This window comes from Rhinatrema bivittatum, chromosome 16, assembly GCF_901001135.1.
Source record: "Rhinatrema bivittatum chromosome 16, aRhiBiv1.1, whole genome shotgun sequence".
NCBI lineage: Eukaryota > Metazoa > Chordata > Amphibia > Gymnophiona > Rhinatrematidae > Rhinatrema > Rhinatrema bivittatum.
Genome location: NC_042630.1, coordinates 73,704,624 through 73,721,075, shown reverse-complemented (window position 1 = coordinate 73,721,075; position 16,452 = coordinate 73,704,624). Strand labels below are relative to the sequence as shown.

Genomic DNA, 16,452 nt, shown 5'->3' with positions numbered 1-16,452 from the left:
ATTTTCTTTATCATTAAAGCCTCAGATCAGTGGCATGAACTGTGTATTACAAACTGCGTGTACTCTATAGGCTTCACCCTTATGTTCAAGAAAAAGATCTAAAAACTGTGACACATTCCTTTGTTTGTTCGTCTTTGGACTACTGCAATGCCTTCTATATTGGTCTTCCTCAATCCTCTATAAAGACTTAGCAGTATGTCCAAAAGTTTGCTGCATGGGTAGTCTCTAGGGTCTCTATTCGCAAACACATTTCCCTTTTGTTATCTCAGTATCATTGGCTACCCATTAAATAGAGGATTAAGTTTAAGATTTTAATGTTAGTTTTCAAGGGTCTTAATCTCTTGGTGCCTATCAGTTTTAATGCTGCACTGAAGTTTTATCGGCCTTCGAGACCACGGAGATGATCTGCTCTAAATTTACTTGATGTGACTTCTTTTAAAGTATTAAAGCTTGATGGATCACGAGAGAGATTGTTTTACTTGCAAGGCCCCAAACTTAGGAATTTGTTGCCTCGCCTAATAAAAGAAGAACATTTTTTAAAATTTAGAAAATTGATGAAGGAGTTTTTTCAGGAGGCTTTTGAATAATCTGTAGACTGGTCTCTGATAGTCCTAGAAAGTACCAGTTTTATCTTGTATTTATTAGAATAAACACAGTAATAGCAAATTAATGCAGGAAAACATAATGAAGGAGGAAGATGTACAGCTCATTTTTTATGTTTTGTTTAACTGCACCAATCAAAACTGCACATTTGATTGGTTTTATTTTATATAATGTATTACTATTTAATGGATTTAACTATGGAAACCGCTTAGAAATTCAGATTTGCGTTATAAAAAATGTTAAATAAATACAAAATAACAACAATCAATTAAAAGAAACCCACATTGAGCTCATCCAAAAACTTTGCAAAACAAATGGATCTTAGCCTGCTTTCAAAAGACACTGTATCTTGTAGCTGCAGAATCTCCTATGGAAGACAATTCCACAAGAGAGGAGCAGCCCAAGAGAAAATCCTATTCCCTGTCTCTTGCAATCTAGCCTTTGTAACTCCAGGAACTGATAACAAGAAAGCTCCTGCCGAACTTAACATCGGGGTAGGGATGTACCATGAAACTTGTACCTTCAAATATTCCACATGCTCCCCATGAATCGCACAAAATGACCAAGATAATAGTTTAAATTTAATTTTGAATAACCAAACATGCAAGCTCTTCAGTACTCAATTGATGTGCTCGCTAAGAGAGATCCCTGTTAGCAAGCAGGCAGCTGCATTCAAAACTAATTGCAATGCCCTCAAAAGGCATTTTGGTAAGCCCATATATAGGGCATTGCAATAGTTAAGGGCAGTGTTTCCCAACCAGTGTGCCATGACTGACTTGCAGGTGTGCCACAAGAAGAGCCGGATATGAAAAATTGAGTTACTGGCAGTCTTGTTATTTCTTTCCTTTCATCTGCAGAGTGTCCTCCTGCCCGCAGAGGAAGGCAGAACAAACAAATAAATAAATAAAATAAATAAATAGAATACGGGCCTGAATAATGATTCGAATTGTGTAACACTCTACAATCAGAGAACTTGGGAGAACTCAAAAATGGATAGCGAGTTAAATAAATTATTTGAATTACCTGTATTCAAGGATAACTTATTGGCTGTGCGCTAGTCCTTCAGTGTTATTAAACACTTGGAGATTTTTTTCAAAATATCTTTAAAGGACCCCTTAATGGGAGCATAGAATTGGATATTGTCTACATAGATGATATCCAATATCAATACTTGCTAATCTGCTCCTGCTGCTTCTCCCCTCTGTTAGTTCTCTCTTGTCGGACACACTGACCTCATGCTATTATCACTGCAGAGGCAAGCGGCTCCAGGGAGGGAAAGGACTAGTAGGATCAACAGCTGAATGTGCTGGGGGGGGGGGGGGGGGGGGATATGAATGTGCCACAGTGTCAGGGAGAGAGGGAAGGGAAGGTGAGGATGCCAGAGGGTGGGAAACAGGGTACATGTTAATGACAAGAGCTAGAGGAGCAGTGTAAAGGAACAAGGAAGGTGATGATATACCAGCAGGATAGTCAGAAGGGAAGAAGGTGATGATGCCAGGAGAGAGGGCAGATTAAGATGATGGTACAGATGGGTGGAGGAAGAGGGGAGGAAGAGAAAGTGGTGATGATTCCAGGGGGTGGAGAGAAAAGGTGGTAATACCAGAGAATGGAGAGAGAAAAAAGGGGACAGGAAGAAGGTGATGTCAGGGGAGAGGAAGAGAAGGTGTTGCTGATAACAATAGGGTAGAAAGAGAGGGAAGGGAAGAGAAAGTGATGATACCAAGGGGTAGAGGGTGAAAGTGGTGATGATGCCAGGAGATGGAAGGAGAGGGGGAGAGGTGGCGGTAATGAAGCCGGGAAGAGAAGGTGATGATGCCAGAAGGGTGGACAGGGAAGGGACGGTGGTGATGATGCCAGGGGTAGAGGGAAAAGGTGGTGATACGAGAGGATGAAGAGGGGAGAGAAAAGGGAATGGAAGAAGGAGCTGATGCCAGGGGTGAGGGAAGAGAAGGTAGTGCTGATACCAGAAGGATACAAAGAGAAGGAAGAGAAAGTGATGATGCCAGGGGGAGGGTGAAGGTGGTGATAATGCCAGGGGATGGAGAGGAAAAGTGGTAATGATGCCATGGGGGAGAAAATAATAATGCCATAACAGTCGAGAGAGGGAAGGGAAGGTGGTGATAACGCCAGAGAAGACGGAAGATTAAGGTAAAGATAGGGGTGGGAAGGAGAAGGAAGAAACACTGCTGATAATGCCAGGGGCTGGAGGGAGAAGGTGCTGATGATGCCAGTGTGTTAAGGGAAAGAGTTTGGGCAGCGAGAAGGAATGAACATGATATCAGGAGAAAGGGAAGAGAAGGTAGTGATGACAATGTTAGAAGGTTGGAGAGAGAGTGAGAGAGAGAAAAGGTGGTTGATGATGCAATGTACGTGGAGGGAGAAGAAAAGTGGTGGAGGTGATGCCAGAATGCTGGAGGGATAGGGGGATGGAAAGAAAGATGGTAACGATGCCAGAAAGGTAGGAGAGTAAACATGGAGATGCCAGGGGAAAGGAAAAGGTAATAATACCAGAGGGTGTGAAGGGAGAAGGAAAGAAAGATGATGATGCCGGGGTGGGGGAGGGGAAGGGAATATCAGGTGATGATGATGCCAGGGGGATGGAAGGAAGAGGGATGGGAAGAGAAGGTGATGGTGCCAAGGGTGAGGTGAAAGGAAAGGGAGAGTGATAATACCAGGGGGTAGACCCAGTTGAGGGAGAGGGAACATGATGATGCCAGAAGTCGGGGGAGAGGGAAGAGAAGATAATGATGGAGATGGTGTGCCACGATGAAGTGAACCCTGTACCAGTATGCCACAATACAAAAAAGGTTGAGAATCACTGGTCTAGGGTAGAAAAAACTGCAAAGAGCAAGCAAAGAATTCTGCAATGTAGTAATCTAAATTCACAATTTTCCTATCATGCTTTTGAACTGAAGAAAGTCGATTTGGTAACGAAACTTCTCCATAAAGGGCATAGTTCTACTGAACCTGGAGAGCAAAGCCTACTCCATACTTTTAATAACTGACCAAAGAGTTTCAAGAGGGTGTTGAATCACAGCAGAGGAAATAGGAGTCCCAGATAGAGCAGTCACTATTGTAGCTTGAACTTTTTCAGAGACTACCGACAAAGAAAGTCCAGATCCAGCACAATGATCCCCATCTTCCAAAACTTTCTTCCTTTTTACAATCAAAACAGTGGCATCCAAATATCAAGACTGAGAGAGATGGATCTTTTAGAATGTGCAGAAGCCAAGACTCCAAGCACAAGCTTTGATACTGCTCCTTGGCTAGGATAAAACGTGTCCAGTTTGGTCTGAGAAGAGGAATCAGGAAATGCTGCCTTGGCTGGAATAGAACACACACTCCATTCTTTTTCTTATTCATGGACAAGAAATTCAATGGAAAACAAAATTTGAGCATAGGAGGATGCGGCTTTGGTATGTGCTGGTGACTGCTCGCTGCTGACTCAACAGAGGAAGGGCATCCTCTGTGACATCTCCCAATAGGCAGGATGAAATGCCAGTGAACAAAGCCCACACTTCAGCACCTCCTCTGTCTCCCCCAGGCATCAAAGTTTTAACATAGAAAGATCATCTCAAAGAAATATGGGCACAGGATGTGATGTATTTAGATTTTAGTACAGTTTCTGATACTGTCCTGCATATGATGCTCATGAAAAAGCTGAGCAGCCTGGGGGTGGGTCCTATGGTGGCAAACTGGGTTAGGAACTTTTTGATAGACAACAGAGGGATGTGGTAAATGACAGACTCCAAGAAAAATGGTGAAGGAGTTATTAGTGGAGAGTCACAGAAGTCAGTCCAGAATCCAGTTTTGCCCAAACCTTTATAAGTGATATTACATTGATTTTTTTTTTTGTATATTCTGCCTTTCAACCACTTCAAAAGCAGATTATATTCATGTACTGTAAGTATTTCTCTATCCCAAGAGGGCTCACAATCAAATTGTGCTGGTAGGGAAGATTTGACTTTTTGTAGATCATACAAAGATCTGCAAATCTGTGGACACTCCACATGAAACAGAAAAAAAATAGGTGTAATTTAAGCACGTATGAGAAGTTGTAAAACATATGGCACGTAAGACATAATAAAAAAAAAATGTCAAGTCAAGCATTAAGGGTGCAGAAATCCAAGAAGAAATATGAAATGGAGTGAGATACTGATGTACACTACACAGGAATGAAATTTAAGGATGATCATATCTGATAGCCTCAAGGTAACAAAACAACTGTGGCGAGAGTCAGAACAATGCAAGGGGTCATAGAGAGAGGAATTACTAGTGCCTTTGTACACGTCATTGGAGAGAACTCAGTGGGAGTATTTCGTGCAACTCTGGAGACCACACCTCCACAAAGGTATAACTTAGAAAAAGAACATGATGGCAGATAAAAATCCTATGCCCCATTCAGCCTGCCCATTCACATCTCCTGCTCAGCTTTATTATCCCTTCCTGTCCCTCAGAGATATACAGTATATAGAAAGAGTAGGAAAAGTCCAAAGTAGTGCTACCACAATGATGCAAAATCTGCACCATAATCCCTGTGAAATAACATTTAAGGACATAACTCTGTATACGCTAAAGGAAAAGAGAGAGAAATGGTGGGGAGATATTCAAATACATCAAAAGTATAAATAATACGCAAGCAGCAAACCTTTTTCAGTGGAAAAGAAGTTCTGGTATCAAAAGGGGTAGACTCAATAGTTACATTAGAAAATACTTCTTTACAGAAAGGGTAGTGAATGCATGGAACAGAATCTTAGGATGGCGTAATAGGCCTAATAGAAATAGTTTTAAGTAAATAAATAAATAAATTCTATTTCACCAAACCACATCATGGTGGATAACAATAGTCTATCAAAACTCAAAAAGCGGTAGGACAAAAATCTCAGATGCCCGACCGTTTTTTGATAGCTTGTGGTTGGGGCATTCACTTTACCCTATTTGCTGGATAACAATAGCCTGACATAAGCACTGAAAATCCAGGGATATAAAAATCGGAAGACTAGCTGGAACTTGTGATCCCAATCTAATATCAATTTCTGTGTTTCTATGTCACCGCACCCCATCTTCCCAAGGCCACTCCTTGAGCAAGAATAGCATTGGACATGACACACTTACGTGGAGCTCCCTCCGCCATTTCTATTGCAGTTATGCCAAGGGACCAGATATCACTCTGTGGATAGAAAGAGGAAAAGTCAGTCACACTCACTAGTATCAATATGAAGCCCGGCATTACACGGTGTTTGTGGCAAAGGATATTATTTTACATTCTAAAAAGTGGTCAGCTGGCTGCAGGTTGCCAGAAACAGGCTGAATTAGTCCTAGGTTTTACATCCCCACACAATTCTGAAGACCCTAGCTTTCATTTCTGAAGACCAGGGTCTTCAGAAAAGCAAATGTTGCTTACCTGTAACAGGTGTTCTCACAGGACAGCAGGATGTTAGTCCTCACATATGGGTGACATCATCAGGATGGAGCACAATCATGGAAAACTTCTGTCAAAGTTTCCAGAACTTTGACTGGCCCCAATTGGGCATGCCCAGCATAGCACTAACCCTGCAGCCAGCAGGGGTCCCCCTTCAGTCTTATTTAAAAGCTACAGGCAGTGCTGAAAAATAAAATAAGAAAACATTATGAACCAAACACTGCAGGGCGGCGGGCGGGTTTCGTAAGGACTAACATCCTGCTGTCCTGTGAGAACACCTGTTACAGGTAAGCAACATTTGTTTCTCACAGGACAAGCAGGATGGTAGTCCTCACATATGGGTGAGTACCGAGCTGAAGATGTCTGAACATGCACCAAATGTGCCCAAAGGCGTGCAACAGGCACAACAACTGGGGTGGAATTTGGTAGAGGGCATCCTGAACCCCACCAGGCAGGCAGACGGGTGTTGGTACGTCACGTTGTAAAGAGGTTACGAAGGACAGACTGACCAAAGATGGAATCTTGTCTTCCGGCTTTGTCTAAGCAATGGTGGGCTGCAAAAGTGGGGCGAGAACTCCAGGTGGCAGCCCTGCAAATGTCAGGAAGCGGCACCGATCGCAGGTGTGCTACTGAAGTCGCCATGGCCCTCACAGAGTGTGCTTTAACACGGTCTTGAAATGGAATGCACGCTTGCTGATAGCAGAAGGATATGCAGTCCGCCAACCAGGAGGAGAGAGTCTGCTTACCCACAGTCTTCCCCAATTTGTTAGGGTGGAAAGAGACGAACAATTGAGTGCTTTCCCTGTGGGCAGCTGTACGGTCTAGGTAGAATGCTAGAGCCCGTTTACAGTCAAGGGTATGCAGAACCTGTTCTCCTGGATTGGCATGGGGCCCGGGAAAAAAGGTAGGTAGTGTGATGGATTGATTGAGATGAAAATCAGAAACTACCTTAGGTAATAATTTAGGGTGAGTGCGGAGTACTGCCCGGTCCTGCAGAAGTTTAATGTAAGGCGGATAGGTAACTAGGGCCTGCAATTCACTAACTCTGCGAGCTGAAGTGATAGCCAAAAGGAAAATCACTTTCCATGTGAGATACCGAAGTTCACAAGAGAGAAGAGGCTTGAATGATGGTTTCATGAGCCGATCCAGAACCAGATTAAGGTCCCAAGAAGGGGCCGGAGGACGTAGCGGAGGCTTGATGTGGAGCAAGCCCTTCAAAAAATGTGTTACAAGGGGCTGTACTGATATAGGGACATCCCCAACACCTTTATGGAAGACGGCTACCGCACTGACATGCAATCAGATGGAAGAAGTCTTAAGACCTGACTCTGACAGAAGCCAGAGATAGTCCAGAAACTTTGGGATTGGACAGGAAAAGGGGTCAAGGTACTGAGAAGAGCACCATGACGTGAACCTTTTCCATTTGTAAGAGTAAGCTTTTCTCGTGGAGGGCTTCCGTGAAGCAATCAAGACACGGGAAACAGGTTCAGAAAGGTTAAGTGGCTGAAGGATTAACCTTTCAACATCCATGTCGTCAGGGGCAAGGCTTGAAGATTGGGATGGAGTAGGCACCCGTCGTTTTGAGTGATCAGAAGCGGGTCCTTTCCCAAGGGAATGTGCCTGCGGATGGAGAGATCCTGAAGTATTGGAAACCACACTTGGCGTGGCCAGTGAGGTTCTATCAGGATCATGGTTCCCTTGTCCTGACGTAACTTCACGAGAGTCTTGGAGAGAAGAGGAAGTGGAGGGAAAGCGTAGAGAAGACCGGTTGCCCATGAGAGGGGGAATGCGTCTCTGGGTTGAAAGAGTTTGCTGCGAATGAGAGAGCAGTAGTTCTCAACTTTGTGGTTTAGTGGGGACGCAAAGAGGTCTATCCGAGGATATCCCCATTGTTGGAAGATGGAGTTCGCTACCGAGGGGTTGAGAGACCACTCGTGCAGTTGAAAGACACGACTCAGCTTGACTGCCAGCACATTGTCCACTCCCGGCAACCAGGTGGCCCTCAGGTACATCGAATGGGAGAGACCTTCCGCCCAAATCTGCGCAGCTTCCTGACACAGAAGAAAGGAGCCTGTGCCTCCCTGCTTGTTTATGTACCACATGGACACCTGGTTGTCCGTCTGAATCAGGATGACAATTTGAGAGGTGATCCTGAAAAGCCCTGAGAGCATATCTGATTGCTCGAAGTTCCAGGAAATTTATTTCGTGTTTGACTTCCTCTGGAGACCAAGATCCTTGTGTCTGCAGACCGGCCACGTGGCTCCCCAACTGAGGTTGGAAGCGTCAGTGGTGAGAGTGATTTGAGGGTCTGGAGCCTGAAAGGGCAAGCCCTGGAGGAGATTGATCTGATTTTTCCACCAGGCGAGAGACAGACGGAGTGGGTCGGTGATGTAGACAATGGTCAACAGGGGCTGAATGGATTGAGTCCATTCAGACCTCAGAGTCCAGTGCATGAGTCTCATGGCCAAGCGTGCCATTGGTGTGACATTGACTGAAGACGACCACGTGTCCCAGGAGGATAAGCAATTGGCATGCAGTCGTGGAGTGATGAGACTGCAGCTGGTGAGCAAGAGATGCAAGAGTCAGTGCTCGTTGTCAAGGCAGGAAAGCTTTTGCCTGTAAGGTGTCCAAGTCTGCCCCAATGAACGATAAGGTATGAGATAGGACTAAGTAGGATTTGTCGAAGTTGACGAGAAATCCTAATGAAATTAGAGTGTGTAAGGTTAGATTGAGGGACATAGAAACATAGAAATGACGGCAGAAAACCAAACGGCCCATCCAGTCTGCCCAGCAAGTTTCACACTTTTCTTTTTCTCATACTTATCAATTACTCTTGGCTCTTAGTAACCTTTTGTTTCTATTTCCCTTCCACCCCCACCATTAATGTAGAGAGCAGTGTTGGAGCTGCATTTAAGTGAAATATCTAGCTTAATTAGTTAGGGGTAGTAACCGCCGCAATAAGCAAGCTACACCCATCCTTATTTGTTCACCCAGACTATGTAATTCAGTCCTTGTTGGTTGTCTATATATAGATCCACTTTTCTTCATTCCCTCTGCCGTTGAAGCAGAGAGTTATGCTGGATATGCGAGAAGTATCAGGCTTTCTCCCCTGCCGTTGAAGCATAGAGTTATGCTGGATATGAATTGAAGGTGAAGTATCAGGCTTATTTGGTTTGGGGTAGTAACTGCCGTAACAAGCAAGCTACTCCCCGCTTTTTTGTGAATGCAAATCCTTTTTTCCACATTCATTCACATCCTCTAGATTTTATGGATCCACAGTGTTTATCCCACGCCCCTTTGAAGTCTTTCACACTTCTGGTCTTCACCACTTCCTCCGGAAGGGCATTCCAGGCATCCACCACTCTCTCCATGAAGAAATACTTCCTGACACTGGTTCTGAGTCTTCCTCCCTGGAGCTTCAAATCGTGACCCCTGGTTCTGCTGATTTTTTTTTTTTATAATTTAATCTTTATTCAATTTTTATAATTCATGACATATTACAGTCATTCTGCTGATTTTTTTCTGATGGAAAAGGTTTGTCGTTGTCTTTGGATCATTAAAACCTTTCAAGTATCTGAAAGTCTGTATCATATCACCTCTGCTCCTCCTTTCCTCCAGGGTGTACATATTTAGATTCTTCAATCTCTCCTCATAAGTCATTCGATGAAGACCTTCCACCTTTTTGGTCGCCCTTCTCTGGACCGCCTCCATCTTGTCTCTGTCTCTTCGGAGATACGGTCTCCAGAACTGAACACAGTATTCCAGGTGAGGCCTCACCAAGGACCTGTACAAGGGGATAATCACTTCCCTTTTCTTATTCGATATTCCTCTCTCTATGCAGCCCAGCATTCTTCTGGCTTTAGCTATCGCCTTGTCACATTGTTTTGCCAACTTCAGATCATTAGAGACTATCACCCCAAGGTCTCTCTCCTGCTCCGTACATATCAGCCCTACACCCCCCATCGAATACAGTTCTTTCGGATTTCCGCTCCCCATATGCATGACTCTGCACTTCTTGGCATTGAATCTCAGCTTCCTTAAATCCCATCTCATTCTCTCCACTTCTTCCGGCGTGTCCACTCTGTTGCAGATCTTAGTGTCATCCGTAAAAAGACAAACCTTACCTTCTATCCCGTTCGCAATGTCACTCACAAAGATATTGAACAGGAAAGGTCCTAACACCGATCCTTGCGGTACACCACTTAAAACCGCTCTCTTTTCAGAGAGAGTTCCATTTACCATCACACAATGTCTTCTGTCCGTCAACCAGTTTGCAATCCAGGTCACCACCTCAGCACTCACTCCTAAGCTTCTCATTTTATTCACCAGTCTCCTGTGCGGGACCGTATCAAAGGCTTTGCTGAAATCCAAGTAGATGACATCGAGTGCTCTTCCTTGATCCAATTCCTTGGTTACGCAGTCAAAAAAGTCAATCAGATTTGTCTGACAGGATCTTCCCCTGGTGAATCCATGCTGCCTCTGGTCCATCAATTCTCCCGACTCTAGATAGTTCACTATTCTCTCTTTCAACAGCGACTCCATTACTTTTCCCACCACCGACGTGAGGCTAACCGATCTGTAGTTACCAGCCTCTTCTGTTCCCACTCTTGTGAAGCGGGTCCCACCACCGCTCTTCTCCAATCACTCGGCACCACTCCCGTTTCTAGGGATCTATTGAACAGGTCACACAGCGGACCCCTCAGCACATCTCTGAGCTCCCTCAGTATCCTGGGATGAACCTCATCAGGCCCCATGGCTTTGTCCACTTTCAGTTTCTCCAGCTCTTCCTACAGCAGCTAGCTGAGTGGGAGCCCTGATTAACCAATCGTCCAGGTAGGGACGATTGGTAGGGACGACTACGAGGCATTTTGTAAAGACTCCTGGGGCACATGTGAGGCCGAATGGAAGCACTCGATATTGATAGTGCTTGGGGCCTACTAGAAGCCTCTGGTATTTGCGATAAGCTGGAGTTATCGCAATATTAATGTATGCGTCCTGGAGGTCCAGAGAGCAGAGCCAGTCTCCTCTTTGTAGAAGAGGTAGAAGTGAGCCCAAGGTGACCATCTTGAACTTTTCTGCTGGAGGTACTTGTTGAGGGCACGTAGGTCCAGAATAGGACGGACGCCTCCCGATTTTTTGGGGATTAGAAAGTACGGTGACTAGAACCCTAGGCCGTGCTGAGAGTATGGTACGGGTTCTATTGCTCTGGACTGTAGAAGGAGGGAGATCTCTTGATCCAGAAGAATGGAGTGATCAGATGTTCTCCACATCAGCAGAGGTGGGGAGTCCGGAAGCACGGAGAGAAAATTCAGATGGTAACCCTGAGCAATTATTGCCAATACCCATTGGTCTGAGGTGATTGAGTGCCAAATGTTGTGGAAGTGGCACAATCGACCTCCCACTGGTATGTGTGGCAGAGGAATCTGGCTGCTGCTCTCTAGGTGGAAGTCAAAAACCTGAAGCAGGCCCTGGTTGAGGAGCTGCTTATGTTTTTTGTTTACATGTTTGAGACTGCGGTTTTTGATAAGGTCTCGTTGCACAGGATCTGCTTGGTGGCGGGTAGGACTTCTTCGGGTGGAAGAAAGATTTCTTAGAGTCCTTCCTGAAGGGCTGTTTTGAAGAGAAGTCGGAAGGCATCAAAGAGAGCTGTCTCAGGGTCTCGTGATGGTCCTTTAATTCCGCCACGGTCCGTTGAATCTGCTCGCCAAACAGATTTCTCCGACACAAGGCAGGTCGGATAATATGTCTTGTACTTCCGGGCGAAGTTCAGAAGACTTGAGCCAGACCCACCTTTTCGCCGAAATAGCAGCTGCAGATACTCTAGTAGAAGTATCAAAGTTGTCACGATGTTCTGATCTCATGTTTGCCTGCCTCAAAACCCTTGTTTACTAGGGTTTGTAATTGTTCTTGAAATTGCTGAGGCAGAGAGTCCAAGAAGTCCTGTATCTGCTTAAAAATGACCCTATTATATTGGGTCATATAAAGCTGATAGGCGGCAATTTGGGAGATGACCATTGACCCTTGGAAGACTCGGCGACCAATGGTATCCAGGAAATTATGTTTCTTGCCAGGGGAAACAGAAGAGTGAGGCTTTGACCTCTTAGCTCTCTTCTGTGCAGACTCCACCACGACAGAGTGGTGATCCAGTTCTGATTTCTGAAAACCTGGAGCAGACTGCACCAGATAGGTAGTGTCAGCCTTCCTGTGGACTGGGGCAATGGAACCAGGATGTTCCCAGTTCTTCTTCAGGAGATCCAGAAGGATCTGATGGCTGGGAATAGAGGTGATTACCTTGGGAGCATCCAGAAATTGGAGCAACTCCATCATCTGGTGCCTATCATCCTGTTCGGTCTGTAATTGGAAGTGAACCAATTCAGACATTTCCTTTACAAAGTTTATAAAGGAGAGGTCCTGAGGAGGAGAACGCTTCCTACTTTCAGTGGGTGAAGGTGGTGAAGGTAAAGAATTTTGCTACAAAAAATTTAAACAAAATTTAAAAACCTGGTTATACAAAAAAGCCTACTATTCTTGAACTGAGTCCTTTGCTTTGCATTCTAGTTAGTCCCACAGACACTCATGACTCGTGACTAACCCCACGCACAAAGCGGGTCATACCCTTGACCTGATATTTACTAACACCTTAATCCAAGCTGACCACCCCTTTTGTACGCCCATTCCCTGGTCAGATCACTATCGTATTGACACATGGTGCACTATACAAGATTCCCCCCAATCCTCCCAACCTACAAAAACAATTAGTTTTCGCAAACAGGCTAAAACCGAAGATATCATAGAGGCCCTTTCAGAGGAACTACCTAACCTAGACCTTACAGATGCTAACTCCGCTACCTCCTCATGGTTCCAAATCACCACCAACATAGCAGATAGACTCTGTCCCTCTCAAACCAAAAAAATCAACTTAGAAAAGAATAACAAAAAACCATGGTATGTAAATGAGCTTAAAACCATGAAACTGAAACTTCGTAAATTAGAAAAAACCTGGCGAAAGAACCGCCTCCCAACCACCTTATTTCAGTTTCGCACCCATCTACACACCTACAGGAAGGCCACAGAAAAAGCAAAGAAAGATTTCTATGCCACAAGAATCCATCAATTCCAGTTCAACCCACAAGCCCTCTTCCAATACGTAAACAGCCTCATTACATCTCCAGACAGATGCAACCCCGACAATGATGATGAAACCAAATGCGAGAATCTAGCATCTTACTTCCTTTCTAAAGTGGAAACCATTATGGCACGCTTCACAGCTCATTCTGGCTCCCCGAACCCATCAGCAACCAAAAACACCCCAATAGACTACACCAATCAAAGCATACAATCACACCCACACACAAAGAACCCAAACTCTTCACTACTGAAATTCGAAAACACATCTGCACTAGAAATTGAAAATACCCTCAAAAAAATCAAACCGGCCTATCACCCCTCAGACAACCTGCCCACCAACATACTACTCACGAGCCCAGCTACCACAGCCAAACACATCGCAAACATCCTGAACAAATCCATTACCCTAGGCCAAGTCCCGAAGCAACTCAAGCATGCCATTATCAAACCTACCCTTAAAAAAACTAATTTGGATCCCAATGAACTAGCTAACTATCGCCCAGTATCAAACCTCCCATTCCTCTCCAAAATACTGGAAAAGATTATCAACAAACAACTCACCGAATACATCGATGAACACAACATACTCTCCACATCCCAATATGGTTTTCGCAAACACCATAGCACTGAAACGCTACTCATCACACTCTCAGAATCCATACTTAAAGCCATGGACAACGGACAATCCTACATACTTGCACTGTTAGACATATCTGCAGCATTCGACACCGTCAATCACCTCACACTCATCAAACGACTCATGGAAATTGGCATTGCTGGCACAGCCTTACTATGGTTCCAATCATACCTTAGCGACAGAAGCTACAGTGTAAAAATTGGTTGTAACAAATCCAACCCTGTCAAACTATCTCAAGGAGTACCACAGGGATCATCCCTCTCTTCAACACTCTTTAATATATACCTCCTCCCCCTCTGCCATCTCCTCTCTAAACTGGGTATCCAGCACTTTATATATGCTGACGACGTGCAGATACTCATTCCCATTAGTGATTCCATTACAAATGCAATGAAGATTTGGAACGCTGCACTATCTGAGATAAATAAACTACTTTCCGAAAATTTCCTTGCCCTCAACACTAACAAAACAGAACTACTCATTCTTTCTCCTCCTAACAACCCCTCACGCAATCTCTCCCCCACCCCCCCACCCCCCAGCTGCCCTCCTACCCTACAAGTCCGTAACCTTGGAATTATGATAGATAACCAATTTAACCTCAAAAAATTCATTTCGGCCACCATAAAAAGCGGATTCTTCAAACTCCACACCTTGAAGAGAATCAAACCTCTTCTTCATTCCTCTGACTTCCGCACAGTACTGCAAGCTATGATCCTGTCCAAAATTGATTATTGCAAAGCTATTCTCCTAGGCTTACCAAAAAGTACTCTACAACCACTACAGTTATTACAAAATGCTGCTGCACGCATCCTTACCAATACTCACCGTCACGAACACATCACTCCCGTCCTCCAATCACTACACTGGCTCCCTGTAACCTCCAGGATAGTATATAAAGTACTCACGCTCATACACAAAGCCATTCATAACCATGACATGCAATGGTTCCCAGAACATCTCCTGCTTCACACTCCGACCAGACCCACAAGAACGCATCACCAGGCCAAACTTCAGACTCCCTCTCCTAAGCTCATGAAACACACCACCTTCAGAGAGCGATCATTCATCTTTACAGGCACTGCCCACTGGAATAAAATGCCTTCCCAACTACGCCAGGAACCTTGCCACAAAAAATTCAAGCACAATCTTAAAACATGGCTGTTCAAACTAGCGTACCCGGACTAACGAATTGACTCCTCCCAAAGATGCGACATGACCCCCCGACTGACTCTTGCCCTTTCTACCTACTCTTCCCCCTCCCACCCACTGTGAATATACTCCCCCTCCCCTCCCTTATTACTTTCCCCTGCTAATTACCCTTATTACATTGATGAACGCCCTTGTAAAAACTAACATGTATATTTGTATATAATTCTCATATCATCTACTCCTGTCCATGTTTACCCCCTCCCTGTTAAAAAAACGTTATTATTGTAAAGCCTGTTGCTCAGTTATGTTACATTGTGAACCGAGGTGATGTTTTGCAAACGTGCCTCGGTATATAAAAAACCCGTAAATAAATAAATAAATAAATATTCTGATATTTATTTTCATTATACAAAGTTTTTACATGAATTTGTATTCTTTCAGTTATAATGTTATATTGTAAAGCACTATGCTGAATTAATGTTTGAATGTAAACCAAGGTGATGTTACTTACGTGCTCCGGTATATAAAAAACCCGTAAATAAATAAATAAATAAATAAATAAATAAATCAGTGTCTATCGAGGAATCATCACCCCAGGTATCATAAGGATCAGCACGTGTCCCTCTAGGAACTAGAGGGGTACAGGGTGGTGGGATACCTGAAGGTCCCGGTCTAGGCTCCGAAGGAATCGGAGGAATTATTAGAGGCACCGATGACGGCTTCGAAGGCACCGGCGCAGGCATAGAGGGCATCGATGGCTGGCTCGGTGGTGCCAATGGACGCACGGGCACAGATGGTTGGATCAGTGGCGAGGGACATATCGGCATCGATGGCTGAGGCAGAACTCCCGATGGAGGGATGCGGAACAGTGTTTCTTCTCCCAAATGCACTAAGTGGGGTGGCATCGGAGCCATTGGAGACCCGGGATCCATCGGTGGAAAAGTGGCCATGAGCGCTTCCATCCTGGAGAGCAGCGGTGCCAGCACTGCCGAAATCGGGTCAATGATCAGTTCCGCAATCGGTACCGGTGTCTGTGCCGGAGGAACCTGAAGTCGTTGCATCGCCTTGTCGATGGCCTCCTGAACCATCCGGTCCAGTTCTCGGAGACCTGGAGAAAGCAGCCCCAGCTCCGGAACAGAAGGAGGCAGAGGCATAGCCGGAGGGACCACCATTAAAGGTGGAGTTACGGCTCCCGATCCCCTGTCGGGTGAGGGTTGCCTCGGTGACCCGGTCGCAGAAACGGTCGGTGCCTTTTCTGGATGGGGTTTCTTCGACAGCGGCACGGATGATGGCGAGGTCAATGATTTCGCTCCCTCGATGGCCCAAGACTTACGGTGTCGATCGCGATGTTTGTCCCTGCGATCCCCTCGGTCCTGAGGGCGAGTAGAGGGTGTCTATGGCCGAGAAGTCGAGGATGCCGGGCGGTCACCGGCCAGTGGTCGATGCTGACGCAAAGTTGACGGTGCCGGCTCTGACGATGTCGATGCAATGGACGGAGTCGGGACTTGAGCCC

The 16,452-nt window shown here is 45.1% G+C and overlaps 1 protein-coding gene across 1 annotated transcript in view; it reads right to left on the bottom strand.

Moving 5' to 3' along the window:
• Window positions 1-16,452, bottom strand: part of LOC115078196 (misshapen-like kinase 1) — a 1,532,819-nt gene that overhangs the window by 1,034,546 nt on the left and 481,821 nt on the right. The window contains 1 exon segment of the mRNA XM_029580940.1: window positions 5,719-5,773. Within this exon segment, the coding sequence (XP_029436800.1) occupies window positions 5,719-5,773 (55 nt within the window).